General features: G+C 41.5%; 1 protein-coding gene across 1 annotated transcript in view; it reads right to left on the bottom strand.

Annotated features, from left to right (window-relative positions):
- MYBPC1 (myosin binding protein C1) overlaps positions 1-16136 on the bottom strand; it is an 88408-nt gene that overhangs the window by 23729 nt on the left and 48543 nt on the right. Inside the window, exons 12-20 of the mRNA XM_056115731.1 lie at positions 15032-15137; positions 13345-13511; positions 12734-12896; positions 11427-11533; positions 10866-10999; positions 5643-5802; positions 5151-5255; positions 3041-3229; positions 1543-1677 (exon numbers count right to left, since the gene is read on the bottom strand). Coding sequence (XP_055971706.1) covers positions 1543-1677; positions 3041-3229; positions 5151-5255; positions 5643-5802; positions 10866-10999; positions 11427-11533; positions 12734-12896; positions 13345-13511; positions 15032-15137 — 1266 coding nt within the window. The remainder of the gene's footprint in view (positions 1-1542; positions 1678-3040; positions 3230-5150; positions 5256-5642; positions 5803-10865; positions 11000-11426; positions 11534-12733; positions 12897-13344; positions 13512-15031; positions 15138-16136) is intronic.

The raw sequence follows: 16136 nt of genomic DNA, 5'->3' as shown, positions 1-16136 counted from the left end.
ATAAAAATACCTACAGACTAGGGAAAACGAAACATATCTCACAGATCAGCAAGGCAGAAGTAAAGCGTATAAGAAAATACTTAAAAATCCATATTGAAAACCACTGGGATAGACCTTATTTTTAAGTGCTCAAGAATTTACCTGTTGTGTGAGTGACACTGTCACCTTCCCAAGCTAAGACAATTCTGGATAATTCCCCGGTAACTTTCTTAACCTCTGGTTAAGTTTGGTGGCACTCATAGACCTGGAGGAACCAAGCTAGGGCTCTGTGAGCTGAGCTCTGGGACCTCCAACCGGATGTTTGCAGGAAGCTGTGCTCCCCTACCCTTCTTCCCTCCCGACTAACCATGGTCATTTCCACCAATCCCTGGGTGTGGGTGTTCTTTTGGCAGTTTTCTCTTCATTAGAAGCTTCTTCTGGGGCTAGTGAGCTCCTCTCATGTCCCTGATTTCCCGGATGTGTTTGGAGCCTGTTTTCCCTTTATGTCATGTCAGATCTGTCTTAAAGGCTGGACTTGCAAGCGAGTTCTTAGCAACTAAGAACACGGCCCGTGATGTGTAGATTGGGCAAAGAGCTTACCACTGCCATCTGTCAAGTAGTTCAAAGTTGGCCCTGTTTGATTCACCCACGACAAGCAGTAAGTTAAAAAAAAAAACAAACTCTAAAGTCTATCAGGAAATGTCAATTTTGTTTGTTTGCTTTTAGGTACACCCTAACCTATATATTTTTGTGGATCTATTGTCAATTGGTGGCTTCTTTTAAATTGGTTTTTTCTCTCTTCCTGAATTTAAGTGATTACGTTTTTATACATGTTCAAAACTGAGACAAGTTACTTCTATCTGTACATCTTTTTTTCTTACACAGCAGCTGGGATTTAATGCTGCTTCCTTTAAACTCTGAAAGCTCTGTGTAATTCATTCTTTTTTAAAGAAGTAAAAGTAAAATGATCAGATTTTCAAATGTATAGTCTTTCATTATTTCCCAGAAATAAGTTGCTTTTTGGACATTGAAACTCTGTTCCATGTAGAGTTTAGAAATTTCAACCTGCTTCATCCTAAGTTGACTTTTATTTATTTATTTATTTAGCTTTTTGGGGGGTCACACCTGGCGATACACAGGCTCATGCACTCAGGAATTACTCCTGGCGGTGCTCAGGGGACCATATGAGATGCTGAGAATCAAACCCGGGTCGGCCACGTGCGAGGCAAAAACCCTACCCACTGTGCTATCGCTCCAGCCCCAGTAGACTTTTATTTTTGCTTGGATACCTACTTATCCCACCAATTCTAGAAGTGGAAGTTCCAGAAATTGTGTCAGAACATTTCCCATGTTTCAGATTAATTCGCCAGGATATGGTTGAGATGCCAACTTGTTAGCTACAAGCACTAAGGTTGTATGTTTACCCCTTGTGGGAGGATGAGCACTGGCTTGCTCTTGTTTTCAGTCTGAAGGCAAGGAGTTCCCAAGAAAGAGAAACAAAAGGAAAGGGATGTGTCTCACCTATTGATGATGGTATTCATGTTAGCCGGGAGTCATACTTACTTCCTTCAAAGCAATACTCTAGCACATAGCCATCTAAACCTGCCGCGCCGATCTGGTCTGGAGGCCGCCACTTCATGGTGACCGTGGAGTCGGTGACAGAGTCAACAGCCAGAAGAGTTGGAGGGCTGGTCACAGCTTCAATGGTAAAGGAGACGGGGGGGAGGGGAATCCATCACAAAATTAAGCTAATGGAACCATGAGCCAATGAAGTTGAATACAAGTAGAAATATACCCAGAAGCCCCTTTCCTTAATTACTTAATTATTTTAAAAATCATTGTTTTAAAATTATTTACTTAATTATCTATTCAAATACTTAAATTATTAACTTAAAACAATTACTTATTGCTTTTATTTTTAAATTTTTAATTAATTTTTTTTATTGAATCACTGTGAGATAGACCCTTATGAAGCTTTGATAAGTTTTAGTGCATACAGTGTTCCAACACCCATCCCTCTACCAGTGTACATTTCCCAGCACCAATGTCCCCAGTTTTCCTCTCATCACTTCCACGCTGCCCGCCTTCCTTATTGTTTGAAAATAATAAAATGCCAAGTGGTGCTCAGGAGGCCAGCAGTTCCATGCAAGAGCTCAAGGATGCAATATTGCTCTGGTTTTGTTGTGCCAGGGATACTCAGGCTACCACGGGGGTGCTCAGAAAACTCCAGGGCCGTACCAGCATATGTGGGGGACAATGCAATGCTAGGAATTGAACCCAGGCAGGTCACATGCTAGCCATGCACCAGAGACACTGTACTATCTTCTGACCCCGACTATTTCAATTTATTTTTAATTTTTAAAGTTTTGTTTATTTGGGGTTCTAGAGAGATAGTACAGTGGGTAGGGTGCTTGCCTTGCATGTGACCAATTCAGGTTCTATCCCTGGTATCCCACATCATCCCCCGAGCATCACCAAGAATGATCTCTGAATGCAGAGCCAGGAGTAAGCCCTGAGCACCGCTGCCAGGTGTGGCCCCAAAACAAAACAAAAACTGCATTCAGCATTCAGTCCACACCATGTCATTTGTAGTGTTCTGTCCGAGGTGCTGGACTATAGTGCGGAAGGAAGAGCGATGCAGAGTGGGCTTCTGTGTGTTTGTATGTCAGAGGGCTCAGACACAGGTTTTCAGTGGGAAAAGACATCCAGAGCCCCCAACACTGTGACTCATGAATTCTGGGCCCTCCTTAGGAAGAGCTTCAACTCGGACTAACGTTCTTTCACTTCACAGTTAAAAAATTGCCTCAATGGCCTCCCACCTTTTGCTCTCCCAGCACACTAAGAATCTGCCAAGTCTGTTCCAGGCAGAGATTGGAAGGAAGCAGTTGTACACTAGGGGAAAGAGTCCCACTGTGAGACACATCTTTCTCTTTTTCATTGTCGTGGGGGCCACACTTGGTGATGCAGGAGGGGCATGAGAAGCTAAGGATCAAAGCTACTTGCCAAGCATGTGTCCTACCACTAGTGCCACTCCTGCTCCCACACACTTCTCTGGACTCACCTATAGGCACAAATGGCTTGGAGGGCATGCTGGGCTTGGAGATGCCAATGGCATTCACTGCAAAGACACGCACTTCATAGGCTACACCCTCGATCATCTTCTTGGGCTCAAAAGTGGTTTCTTTGCAGAGATCGAAATTTAACCGCATCCATCTGGAGCTCTGTTTCTTTTTCCTCTCAATGAAGTAACCTTCAAGGGACATGAAAAGAAAGTGGGGTTTTCCCCTTGGTTTTCAAAATTAAACCTTGCCATACAGCAGATGTGCCTAACATTTCCTATATTCTTGACACCCGAAGTGAAGTAGTCAAGTCGACTTGCTTGTTTGTTTTTGTTTTGCACCTCCCCAGTATAGCTCGAAGTGGGGCTGGGAGTTGCTAAGACCCTGAAATGCTGGAGGTAACCTGGGTAATCCCGAGGCTGTGTGGGAGCTTCCAGGACTCCACCAGCAATGCAGAGAAGCTCCAGTGTTACACTCAGCAGTGCTGAGGAAGCTACGTGATTCTAGGGATTGAATCTAGGCTGGGTACAAGACATGTGTCCTAACTACTATGCTATTTCCCTGACACCCCGGTATATTATTTTTTGGGTTTCATTATCATATTATTATTTTGTTTACACCTGGAAATGCTCACTATTCCTCGCTCTGTGCTTAGGGATCACTCTTTTTTTTTCTTTTTGGGTCACACCTGGCGATGCTCAGGGGTTACTTCTGGCTCATACACTCAGGAATTACTCCTAGCGGTGCTCGGGGGACCATATGGGATGCTGGGAATCCAACCTGTGTCGGCCATGTTGGCTGCATGCAAGGCAAATGCCCTACCTGCTATGCTATCACTCCAGCCCCTTAGGGATCACTCTTAATGGTGTTTTGGGAATCATGTGGTACTGGGGATCAAACCAGGGTTGGTCAAATACCTTAATCGCTGTACTATCTCTCCTACTGACTTATTTTATCCATCTTTGAGAGATAATAGAAAATGCAAATATTAACACCAGAAGATACAGATAAAAATGCCAGGATTGGCACCAGAGAGATTATAGCAGGCAGGGTGATTGCCTTGCATGTGGCTGATCTGGGTTTGGTCCATGGCATCCCACATGGTCTCCCAAGCCCTGCCAGGAGTGGTCTCTGAGCACAGAGCCAGGAGTCAGCCCTAAGTACTCCCAGTTATTTCCAAAAACAAAACAGATAAAGAAAGGGTAGGATTGAGGGGAAAATGAAAATTGCACTAGGAACAGAAGAGAGGAAAATCAATCACAGATATATAGGCCCTAGGGACTTTAGTGTTAAGAACTGAGCAATAGATTTGGCTGTGAGGGATGAAGAGATGGGTCCTCAGTGGCCAAGTTCTACTCCAAGCACTGCCTGAGCACTGAGCCAGGAATAGCATCCAAACGCTGCTGGTGTGATTCAAAATTTAAAAAAAAAAAAAAGGAACCAGAGCATAGTACAGCAGGTAGGGTGCTTGCTGTGCATGCAGCTGACCAGGGTTCAATTCCTGCCACGACATATGCCACCCCACCCCCACCCCATCAACACTCTTTGGAGTGATCCTTGGGTGCAGAACCAGAAGTAAGTCCTGGGTACCACTGAGTGTGACCTCAAAACCAAAACCAAAATATATTTTTGAACTTTGTGTAGCAGCAATGAAAAAAATAAAGGGAAATGGTCAGAGTTGTTGAGTGTTATTATTAATAAGTAGAAAAAAAGTCTCATTTGATGGGGGAAAAATCTTCTAAAAACTCTAAAGGGATTATTTCTTATAATAATTCTAAAATTCCCAATTACACCAAATGCAATTTATAGAAAATTGACAGTTTGATAGAAGTAGGTATTTAGGTTTAAATATCTTTAAACCTTTAGGCTTAACATTTGATTTGTATTGTTTTAAAATTGGATATTGTATATAAAGGATTTAAATCAAGTACTTACAGAGCATCTCCAGGTACATTTTGATGTGAAAGGATACATAAAGTCAACAGATTCTCCTCTAAATGCTTATTTAAATTCATAGTATATGTTAGTATGCATAATGGAGAATCCAACTTTGCAAATGGAACAAGAGGTGTTCACTAAGATTAAGAACCCCTCATTGTGTTTTCATGTTACCTAAGATTGGAGACCCCCCATCATAGGCAGGAGGCTGCCAATTCATAATGCACCAGTCATCACCCACGTCAGACACATTTGGAGCCACTGGAGGATCAGGGATGTCTGCAGGAAAGAAAAAAAATACAGTGAAATAAAATCAACTTAAAGCAAGAGCATGCACAAAGGTCAATGCTAGTTGGCAAACATGTTTCATGGTGATAATTACAGAAGCAGTGTCATGTTTGAGGCTTTGCTCAGATCTATCCAAATATCCCATGGAACCCAAGACTAGTGCTCTTAACTTGAAAGTGGTGACTGTGAAACTATTGTTGTTTGGGGAGCACACCTAGCAATGCTTAGCAAGGGCATCAACTCTTGTACTATCTCTCAGGCCCAATGTACAATGTTTGGGGACTCAGAAAAACTGAGAGAACCAAGTGCTATCAAAGTCAACTCTGGATCCAGTGAAGCTTGTTCGATTTTCGTGGTTAGCAGACCCATAGGACTTACCTACAACCTTAATCCGGATACTGGCGTGTGCTTCTCCAGCCTCATTTTTCAGATTGATGTGGTAAACACCAGAGTCATCCTTTTCAGCCACATCGATCACCAGAGTGCTGCTGTCAGGGTAGGTTTCTGCTCTCATCCTGCCACTGCCCTCCATAATAGCCTAAGGAGGAAAATAAGAAAAGTATGGTGTGACACTATACAATAAGGACTACTCAATGGTATCTTCCAACTGCACCCTACCTGGTGCTTATGCCTAAAATACATGTACTTTATTCCATCCTCCACTATCTCTCATCAATGATCCAAATTTGACAATAACACTGTGGCCTAAGATCACTCAGTGGTGGATCTGAGATTTTTCACTCCTTGGCCATTACTTCCCAAAAGAGAATATTGGAGAACATCTGAACAACAGTATCATTCTAGAGAAACTACCTCCACTACCCAGCTGCCGCCACACTCCAGGATGCTTTCCGGACCCGCGCGGCTGCTCTGGCCGAGACTCACGCATGACTGAAGCCCCACAGAACAAGATAAGTGGAACTCTGAGACCTTGGACTCCAGGCTCAATGGACCCAGGGACAGAGATTCTCTGCTTGCTCCCACCAACCACAAGTGACGAAGGGATTAAAATCAGGAGCCCCACCCTACCCTGCTCTGTCTGCTTCCACCAACCACCAGAGACCCAGGGATTGGACTGCGCACAGAAGACCCACCCTACCCCTACCGGGACCAGATAAATACCTCACTGGCAGACCTCCACTACTGACACTACCTCCACTACCCAGCTGCCGCCACACTCCAGAACGCTTTCCGGACCTGCAAAGCGACACATTGTAAGACACTAAATATCCAACTTCCGGAATTGCCGTACCATATTTGATAAGGCTCAAATATGGTAACACCTACAAGGGCGATTAGAGGTCGCCCCAAAAGCCTCTATCCCTCTTGGAAAGCCTGGCAAGCTACCGAGAGTATTCCGCCCGCACGGCAGAGCCTCGCAAGCTATTCGTTGTGTATTCGATATGCCAAAACCAGTAATTATATGCTTATACATATCAGAAATTAATGATTTGTTCATTTCCAACGATATCTTTAAGTGAAAAATAAAAATACTGAAAGGGGTTGAAGTTTAGCCTTTATATTATTTTCTTTCTTCCCTCACCACTTTCATCCTCCTCTTTTTCTCCTCCTTTCCCTCTCCTCTTTCTCTCCTTCTCACTCTGTGTGCTGCTACTTTTCTTCTTTCCTTTTTTTCCCCACCTTAAACCAGAAATTCATGTTATGATTTTCAGGTTGAGCTAATATATAAAGAGGAAAAACATACCATTGCAAGGTAATTTAGAAACTGTATAATTTGATACTAATGATTAAATTAATTGTCTGCATTAAATGTATTCTGTCTGCATTAGGATTCATATATCTTCAATAACATTAGATGGTGGAAAGAGTAAGAATATCTGAACTAGTTTTCATAATCACTTTATCTCATAATAGAACAAAACATCTTTATACTGGGCTGGAGCGATAGCACAGCGGGTAGGGCGTTTGCCTTGCACGCAGCCAACATGGCCGACCCGAGTTCGAGTCCTCCGCCCTTCTTGGAGAGCCCGGCAAGCTACCGAGAGTATCTTGCCCACACGGCAGAGCCTGGCAAGCTACCCGTGATGTATTCGATATGCCAAACACAGTAACAACAAAGTCTCCAATGGAGACGTTACTGGGCAAATCGAGCAAATCGATGAACAATGGGAGGACTGTGACCGTGATCTTTATACTAGTCATATTATAGTTTATTTAATCTTTTGTTTGGGGCCCACACCAGGCAGTGCTTGGGGGAGAACTCCTAGCTTGGTGCTTGGGAGTCTCTTCTGGCTGTACTTGTCTAGAATTTTTTAAATCTATGTTTACAAATGGTAGCAATTTGTAGTTTCCTCAAAATGTCTATTTTGCCACCCCCCAGTGCTATCTTCACAGCACACAGTCACAGAGAAGAAGGGCTGCGTGGGGGCTCCACAGCTCCCAGAGAAGACACCAGGTCCCACAAAGAGCCGAGATCACCGGGAAGTCCCAGATGGGGTAGGTGCCGAATCCCGCCTCCTCCAGATGGAACCCCGGTAACCAGAAGCCTCTACAAGCATAGCTCGAGTATGCGGGAACTAGGACTTTTTCTCCAAACTGCTGGGACCTACCCAGCCCCCAGGTAACCTCTGACTCCGGAAGTCATGCCCACAACCCGCCTCCCAGCGCCATCTTTACAGCACACAGCCGCAGAGAAGAAGGGCCGCGTGGGGGGCTCCACAGCTCCCGGAGAAGACACCAGCTCGCGGCCGCGCGACATCTCCATTTATACAAAGTGATCAATGGAAAGTAAATCATTCAACGTTTCTCCCTGAAAATCAGGCTTAACTCTTGTACAAGCTGCAACACCCAATAGGAGAGAGAGAACAAAGGGGAATGCCCTGCCACAGAGACAGGGTGGGTTGGGGAGGGTGGGGGGTGGGAGGGATACTGGGATCTGCGGTGGTGGGAAGTGGTTGCTGGTGGAGGGATGGGTGTTCAGAATAAATAAATTTTTAAAAATAATGTCTATTTTGGGTTTCGTTATGAAGGTAATATTGGTTTTAAACAGTGAATTGGACAAAATTGTTCTCTCTGAGTTTCTGGTAGGGCGTTTGCCTTGCACGCAGCCAACATGGCCGACCCGAGTTCGAGTCCTCCGCCCCTCTCGGAGAGCCTGGCAAGCTACCAAGAGTATCTCGCCCGCACAGCAAAGCCTGGCAAGCTCCCCAAGATGTATTGGATATGCCAGACACAGTAACAACAAAGTCTCCAATGGAGATGTTACTGGGCCCGCTCGAGCAAATCGATGAACAACGGGAGGACAGTGACAGTGACAGTGAGTTTCCGGAAGAGTTTGTAGAATTAGTATCTTTTTCTTACACGTTCAGCTGAGGTTCATGTTCAATAAAACCACCTGTGCCTAAAATGTTTTATCTGGGAAAGGTTTTTAACTATGAATTATGTTTCTATCATAGATATAGAGTTACCCAATATTCATTTAATGATAATTCTCAAATTCAAATATGTGCATGCTCATAAGTATTTTCTCATTTTCCACTATGGTTTCTTCTTTGTTCCACATGGTATTTAGAAATTTAGTTTCCCATGATATGAAAAATTTCTGACTCTCTCTGTTATGGAATTCTAGTAAACTCCATTTTGATGAAAAACATGTAGAACTGTAGCACTGTCCTCCCATTGTTCATCGATTTGCTCGAGCGGGCACCAGTAATGTCTCACAACAAATTGTGAGACTTGTTGTTACTGTTTTTGGCATATCAAATACATCATGGGGAGCTTGGCAAGCTTTGCCGTGTGGGCGAGATACTCTTGGTAGCTTGCCGGGCTCTCCGAGAGGGGCAAAGGAATCGAACCTGGGTCGGTCATATTGGCCACGTGCAAGACAATTGCCTTATCCGCTGTGCTATTATACAATAACTTATTTGAATCCTTTTATACTTATTGAGATTTAAGATTTTTCTTTTTATAGAGAGAAATATATAAATATATGCCTCTTGGAGAGCCTGGTGAGCTACTGAGAGTATCCTGCTCACACAGGCAGAGCCTGGCAAGTTCCCCATGGTGTATTTGATATGCCAAACACAGTAAGAACAACAGGTCTCATTCCCCTGACCCTGAAAGAGCCTCCAATCATTGGTAAAAGATGAGTAAGAAGAGGCTGCTAATATCTCAGGGCTGGGAGGAACAGAGACGTTACTGGCGCCCGCTCGAATAATTCGATGATCAATGGGATGACAGTGATACAGTGATATAATAATGATTTTTCTTGAGAAATTCTCCATACGCACTTAAAAATATTTCGCATTCTGCTTTTTTCAATGTAGTGTTCTACAAATGATAATTAGATCAAGATAAATTGATAATATTTTTCAAATATTCTATACTCTTATTTAGGGTAAAAGTAATAAAATTCTAATTTATATGTTACCTTGATAATTCTACCACCTCTAACTTAATTATACCATTAAAATTATTTTATTGATGCACCATAGTTTACATGATATTGAAGTCATGATTTTATAGTTGTAGACTATACTACACCAATCCTTCCACCAGCGATTCCAAGTTCCTCCATCACTGTCCCAAAGCCCCTTTCCCCTCCTTCTTCCTGGGGTGTTGGATATTAAAAAATTATCAATAGTGCTTTACTGTTTTTACTATTTTTGGCATATCAAATACACCATGAGACAGCATCCCCGACGATCGAAAATCAGGGATGCTCTTTCGTTTGCCATGGCATCTAAAATCAGATGGGCTAGACATCTAATGCGATTTGGAGACGGCCGTTGGACTAGAATCATTATCGACTGTATTCCATGGGACATCAAAAGATCGCATGACCCTCCACCTGCGAGATGGTCAGACTTCTTCGTCAAGACTGAACGATTGGTTTGAGAATCTTTGTGTTTCTGGAGCGAGCAGATGCCACTGGGCTACACTAGCACGCAACAAGGATGAATGGAGACATTACTCGCGCCTGCTCGAGCAAATCGATGAGTAACGGTATGCAAGTGATCAAGTGATCAAGTGATTAATAGTGCTTATTACTATCCCAAGTGATTTGTGTTTCATTTATTTATATAATAATTCATTGTGTACTTTTCTTAGAGTATCCCCTGAAACATGTTTCGGGAATCCCAGATTTTCACCCACTATACATAGACATGTTTATATCTACACCAGGTGACATAGTAGGTAGCACTGTAGCACTGTCCTCTCATTGTTCATCAATTTGCTCGAGCGGGCACCAGTAACATCTCCATTGTCAGACTTGTCGTTACTGTTTTTGGCATATCGAATACGTCATGGATATTTTGCCAGCCTCTGCTGTGTGGGTGGGATACTCTCAGTAGCTTGCTGGGCACTCTGAGAGGGGCGGAGGAACTGAAATCAGGTCGGCTGCGTGCAAGGCAAACACCCTACCTGCTCTGCTATCTCTCCAGCCTGACATAATAGGTAAATAAGAAATATGAAAGAAAGTATGAATGATTATTCCATTTGCCTGAAATTCAGTATCTATCTCAAACGAGTAGTATCTGTACTATTCCCCATTTATTTGTCTTCTTTCATCTGACTAGTGAAGGACAGGAAGTATGTGGATGGGGTGTGTATGTACACATGTATGTGTATAGAACAAACCTTATCTGCTCGGCTCCAGATGGCTTTCGGTGGTGGTTCTCCAGTGACAGGAATCTCAAGGCGAAGCTTGTTTCCTGCAATTACTGTCACTGTATTGTCAGCATCGAGACCGTCCAGGATGATCTTAGGAGGATCTAGATTATCAAACATTGCCTTTGTTATCAGCCAGTTGTGTGCATGGGATTATGAAACTAATGCTTACCTAGAACTCATGTTAGCAGTAATTAATAGAAGAGAGGTAAATGAAGTTGATGCCTACCACCTTGAAGAAATACCTCTTCAGCACAAATCCTGAAACCCAATGGTGACGGTTAGTGATTAATGCCGATGCATGTTTTTTTACTTCTCCATTTCTCCTTCCCTTGGAGTTGTTGGTGTTTTGTTGAGATGATAGTGGGGTGAGGATTGCACATATGCCTGACCACGAGACTCACCCATTAATGTGTGTGTTTTATTAAATGTCAATTTTGGAGACGTAAACAACAACATGTCCTTCTAAACTAATATGAACACAAACTAATATGAACAAAACAAACCAATATGAAAACAACAGCAACTCACCAATAACATGAACTTTGGCAGTCAAAGTTTCAGTGTAAGCGTCTGGTGAAAATACATATTCACCTTCATCTTCCATGAGCGCATTGGCTATCACTAATTTGTGGATTCTGAGGAAATAAGACAAGAATTCATCTATGACTTTGAAAAGATTTTAATTATCTATGACTACAAAATAAGAGACACATTTGGCCTTTATCTAATTTGTTTAGGGTAAACTAGAGAAAGAGAGATAAAGATTGATAGAAAGAGAGAGAGAGAGCACGCAAATAGAGAAAATGAATGTGAAACCTTTATAGTCCTATTTGTTAAGCCACACTGATGATTTATTTGGTTTACATAAAATTAACTGCAAATACAGCCTATGTACTATGCACACAAGAGTCAGTTTTTCCTTTTGTCACCTCATAACTTTAAAAGACTAAAACAAAGCATCTTACCAACTTGGGCTAGGGAGATAATTTACAGGAACTGAATGCATGCTGGAGGCCTTGTTTGAACAATGGCACCACATGGTCCCCAAGCACTACTGGGAACACCACTGGGAGTGGTCCCCTTTTACCATTCCCCCCAATATATTAAAAAATATTTTTGTTTAGGTGCTCAGGGGCTACTCCTCACTGGGGGGTGGGGGGGGGGCTGGGGGGAAGGGTCATTCTCAGTGGTGTTTGGAGAACCAGATAAGATTCCAGGAATCCAAATAGAGTCAGCTGCCTATAAGGAAAGTTTCTTATCCTGACTTTGCTTTTATACATTAAACCCCAAAGTAAGTCCTTAACATTCTTGAGGTTCTGAACCAGTAAATATCTAGTGGACAGTAGGGACCCTTTCCTTGAAGAAAGGCATTTTTATGTGTGTAAAATTGGCTTGTAATTGAAGTGAATTATGGAGCTTCTTTAAATTTATTCATGATAAAAAAAAATAAGGCTCCACAGATCAATGGGTAAAAATCCTTGCCTTAGGTTTTTGTAAGAATCTAGGATCCCAAATTGTAGAAAGATCATGTGAAATGTGTTGGTTCAGAACAGATAACATATTTCCATCAGCTTCTCAACTGTGTCTTTCCTCTCACCTCATGGGGAGATGAAAGGAATCAGTCAAAGGGGTTTGAATAGACAAAGCACAAGAGTGGAAGATGCAGATACACAATCACACTTTGAACATACAACAGAAAAGTGACACATTTTTGTTCTGTGGAAGCAAATAACCAGAAACAGATTCTCTTACTATGACTGCTTACACAGAGGTAGTTAATCAATTAGAGAAAGGAGGAACTATTTTACATATTACTTGTCACCTAACTTGCTTACCTGCCTTTGTGAACAACCTTTACACGTTCACTCTCCTGAACAGGTAGGCCATTTTTAGTCCATTTTCCGGGGATAGTTTCAGAGATTTCACATTTTAAGCAGACTTCTTTTCCAAGATTTACTGTCTGATCAGTTAGAGGTGACAATATCTTTAGGGGTCTCACTATGAAAATAATAGATGGTTTTCAGTATCACCCCCAAACAGGCTATGAGGTGTCAGTTTATAATGAGTCTGCTTGCTTATTTTGAAAATGAGAACTTCTTCCAGTGCAATTGCTTCTTTAGGGAAATTAGAGCATAACACACACTTAATGCTTAATTACATCTGGTTTCATTCAGAAGAAAGATTAGGTAAACCCAGAAAACTGTACCCAGCTGAACTGAGTCAGGGAGGAGGAACTGAGGCAAGGAGGACTTCACGCAAAATGTGTGCACATCAATCTGTACACATACCCCTCTCAATCTACCAACTATTCTTGGGATTCAATGTTACATTAAAAAAACCCACTACAAGGATAAATAAAATAGATCAATACTTCTCTAAAACTGAATGAACAAAAACACCATTACTGATAAGCCAACTTGAAGGCATCCTAGGAAGTTTCACTTACAATCAACGCTGAGTTTAGCGGATGATTGCCCTCCTGTTGTCATTACAGAATATTCTGCAGTATCAGCCTTGGTGGCTCCTTCAATGACCAAAAAGTGCTTTTTGCCTTCCACTCTAACCTTGTATCTTGATTGTGGACCAGGGAAAATCTCTTCACCATTCTTGAACCTGAGTTTAAAGAAAGAAACAACAAAGCAAGATTTATGAGCAAGAGCATCTCTAGAAGACCAGAAGTTGGAACATCCTGCTATTTTCCCACGTATCCTTTTGATTTTTTGTTGCTATATTTCAGTGTCTTGCAGAAATTATTAACTATTTATGAAATCAAAGTGGGCTGGAGCGATAGCACAGCGGGTAGGGCGTTTGCCTTGCACGCAGCCAACATGGCCGACCCGAGTTCGAGTTCTCCGCCCCTCTCGGAGAGCCCAGCAAGCTACCAAGAGTATCTCGCCCACACGGCAAATCCTGGCAAGCTACCCGTGATGTATTCGATATGCCAAACACCGTAACAATAAGTCTCACAATGGAGACGTTACTGGGCCCTCTCGATCAAATCGATGAACAACGGGAGGACAGTGACAGTGACAGTGACAGTGAAATTAAAGTATCACTGTTGCTAAATTAGTGGTTTAACAAACATTGCCTGCAGACTATATTAAAGGAATGTAACTCCCCTCTTCCAACTGGAGAGCCAGCGTATGAAGAGGCTAAGACTGGCTATTATCTCTTGGTGCATTCTAGTCAAAATAGTGTTGCTTGACAATTTTTTATTGAGATAATATTGGTTTGTTGTATAGACTGTATGTTTTAAGGACATAGTTTCCTACTTCTTGTATATGTATGTTACCATACCACACCAGGCCTACTAACCAAGAGCTAACATTCCTCACCATAAACCCTGGGACTTTCTTTCCCTTCAATCTTCTCCCCATCCCTCCTTCCTAACATAGGTATGACAGTCAGAGACCACACATTTCTTTTTGTTGGCTTTGTCAGTTGCCTTATTTTGAACTTTACATTCCACAAATAAATGAGATCATTAAATATGTTTATATCCTTCTAAACTCCTTCTCTTCACAAGAACCTTTCCTCCTTTAAAAACATACAATATTTTAATGATAGCCCCAAATTCTTTTTACCAATCTATTCTATACAGATTATAAGAAATTTCTCATGTGTAATTTACTGTACTTGTCAACAAAGCATTTCATTTTAAGATTTTGTAATTTATAGTTTTTAATTTTTGATTATTCACATGGAACCTGGGAAAAAAACACCCTGCACCCTACAAAAAGTAAACCTTTTAAAAAATATAATGAGTGGTTCTGCCTAAAATATTTTACTTGTTTACTAAAACAATAAAATGCTTAGGAATTAAATGATAAATTTCCAGTGTTGCATAATGAGAACCACCATAAGCTTTACAGTTAAACAGAACTGGATAAACTAGAGTTATCAATGTATTAGTATCTACCTCCCTACTTCTTTACTAATTTAGATTTCTGATATTTTCTAATTTCAGAGGTGTAAAATACCCTCAATATCTTAATAGAATTTTATCAATTCTACTAAAATAAGTAACAATGAGATTCTTTTCATATGTATAAAAACCATTTTCTATTCTCTAAACACTTGATGTATATTGGAAATTGATTAAAAATTGGCCAGACCTCAGGAAAACTATTTACCATTTTACGTTGGCGTCATCTTCAGATACCTCACATTCTAATTCCACTCTCTCTCCACAGTAAGCATTTAAATCTTCCAGCTGTTTGGTCACCATAATTGGAGGCTCTAATATGAAAAAAAGGAAATACTCAGGTGATAATATGCTCAAAATATGCTTCATAGCCTAGGATTTGTATACAGAAGAAAACTCAATGAGAGGACAGATTATTTGTTATAAAAAAATGTGGCTGATATAAGGGACTAGACACAGGGTTTATTTGATGCCTTTTATTGGCAAAAAATTTAGCAGTTCTGAGCATGTTTTCTAAATGTTCTCATAATACTCCATGTAAGAAAATTACTGTTCTAGAGAGCAAATAAAATAAGTATCTATTATCCTTTGGCAAACAAGATAACAAGTGGTAGACATTTCTGGAGAAGAACCTGTTGTATGTCAGACCTTGTTTCTAGGTTAGGGGGAATCGCAGAAATTACAAAGCTGTAATCTGAGGGCCTCATCAAGAAAATAAGGGCACTCAACTTCACTGATACCATCCAACATGCTCAGGTATCTGAGCAAATGATGGTCTTGAGCACTCTCAGTACCTGCTGATTAATGATGTTGATTTCTAGAGAAATCTATTTGTGGTCCACAGGGTCTGTGAAAGGAGGGTTATCTAAAAGATTTTGTTCGATTCAGAAATTATAACTACAAAAGTTATATTGCAGAGGCCAGAGAGATAGGACAGTAGGTAAGGTATTTGCCTTTGTACCCATCTGACCTGAGTTTGATCCCTAGCACTTCATATGGTCCCTCAAGTCTTCTGGGAGTGTTCCCCGAGCACAGAGCCAGAAGTAAGCCCTGAGCACCACTGGGTGTGACAAAAAAAAAAACAACAACCAAAACAAACACACAAAAAATTATATCGCAAAATCTGCTTGCTTGAGTCTTATCTATGAGGCATTTTTATTCATAAATTTCCCCTTCTTTTCATCCGCTTTTCCAGGTTTAAAAATCTCTAAAGATTAGTGATAATTAATTATAGTGACTGCCTGAGCATGGAGCTTGAAAGCAGGGCTGAGTTAACACCCACGGTAAACCATGTAAGGGGTGCCTGTGCTCAA

This window comes from Sorex fumeus, unplaced genomic scaffold (genome assembly GCF_029834395.1).
Source record: "Sorex fumeus unplaced genomic scaffold, SorFum_2.1 ptg000003l, whole genome shotgun sequence".
Lineage (NCBI taxonomy): Eukaryota > Metazoa > Chordata > Mammalia > Eulipotyphla > Soricidae > Sorex > Sorex fumeus.
This window is presented reverse-complemented; position numbering and strand designations above follow the sequence as displayed.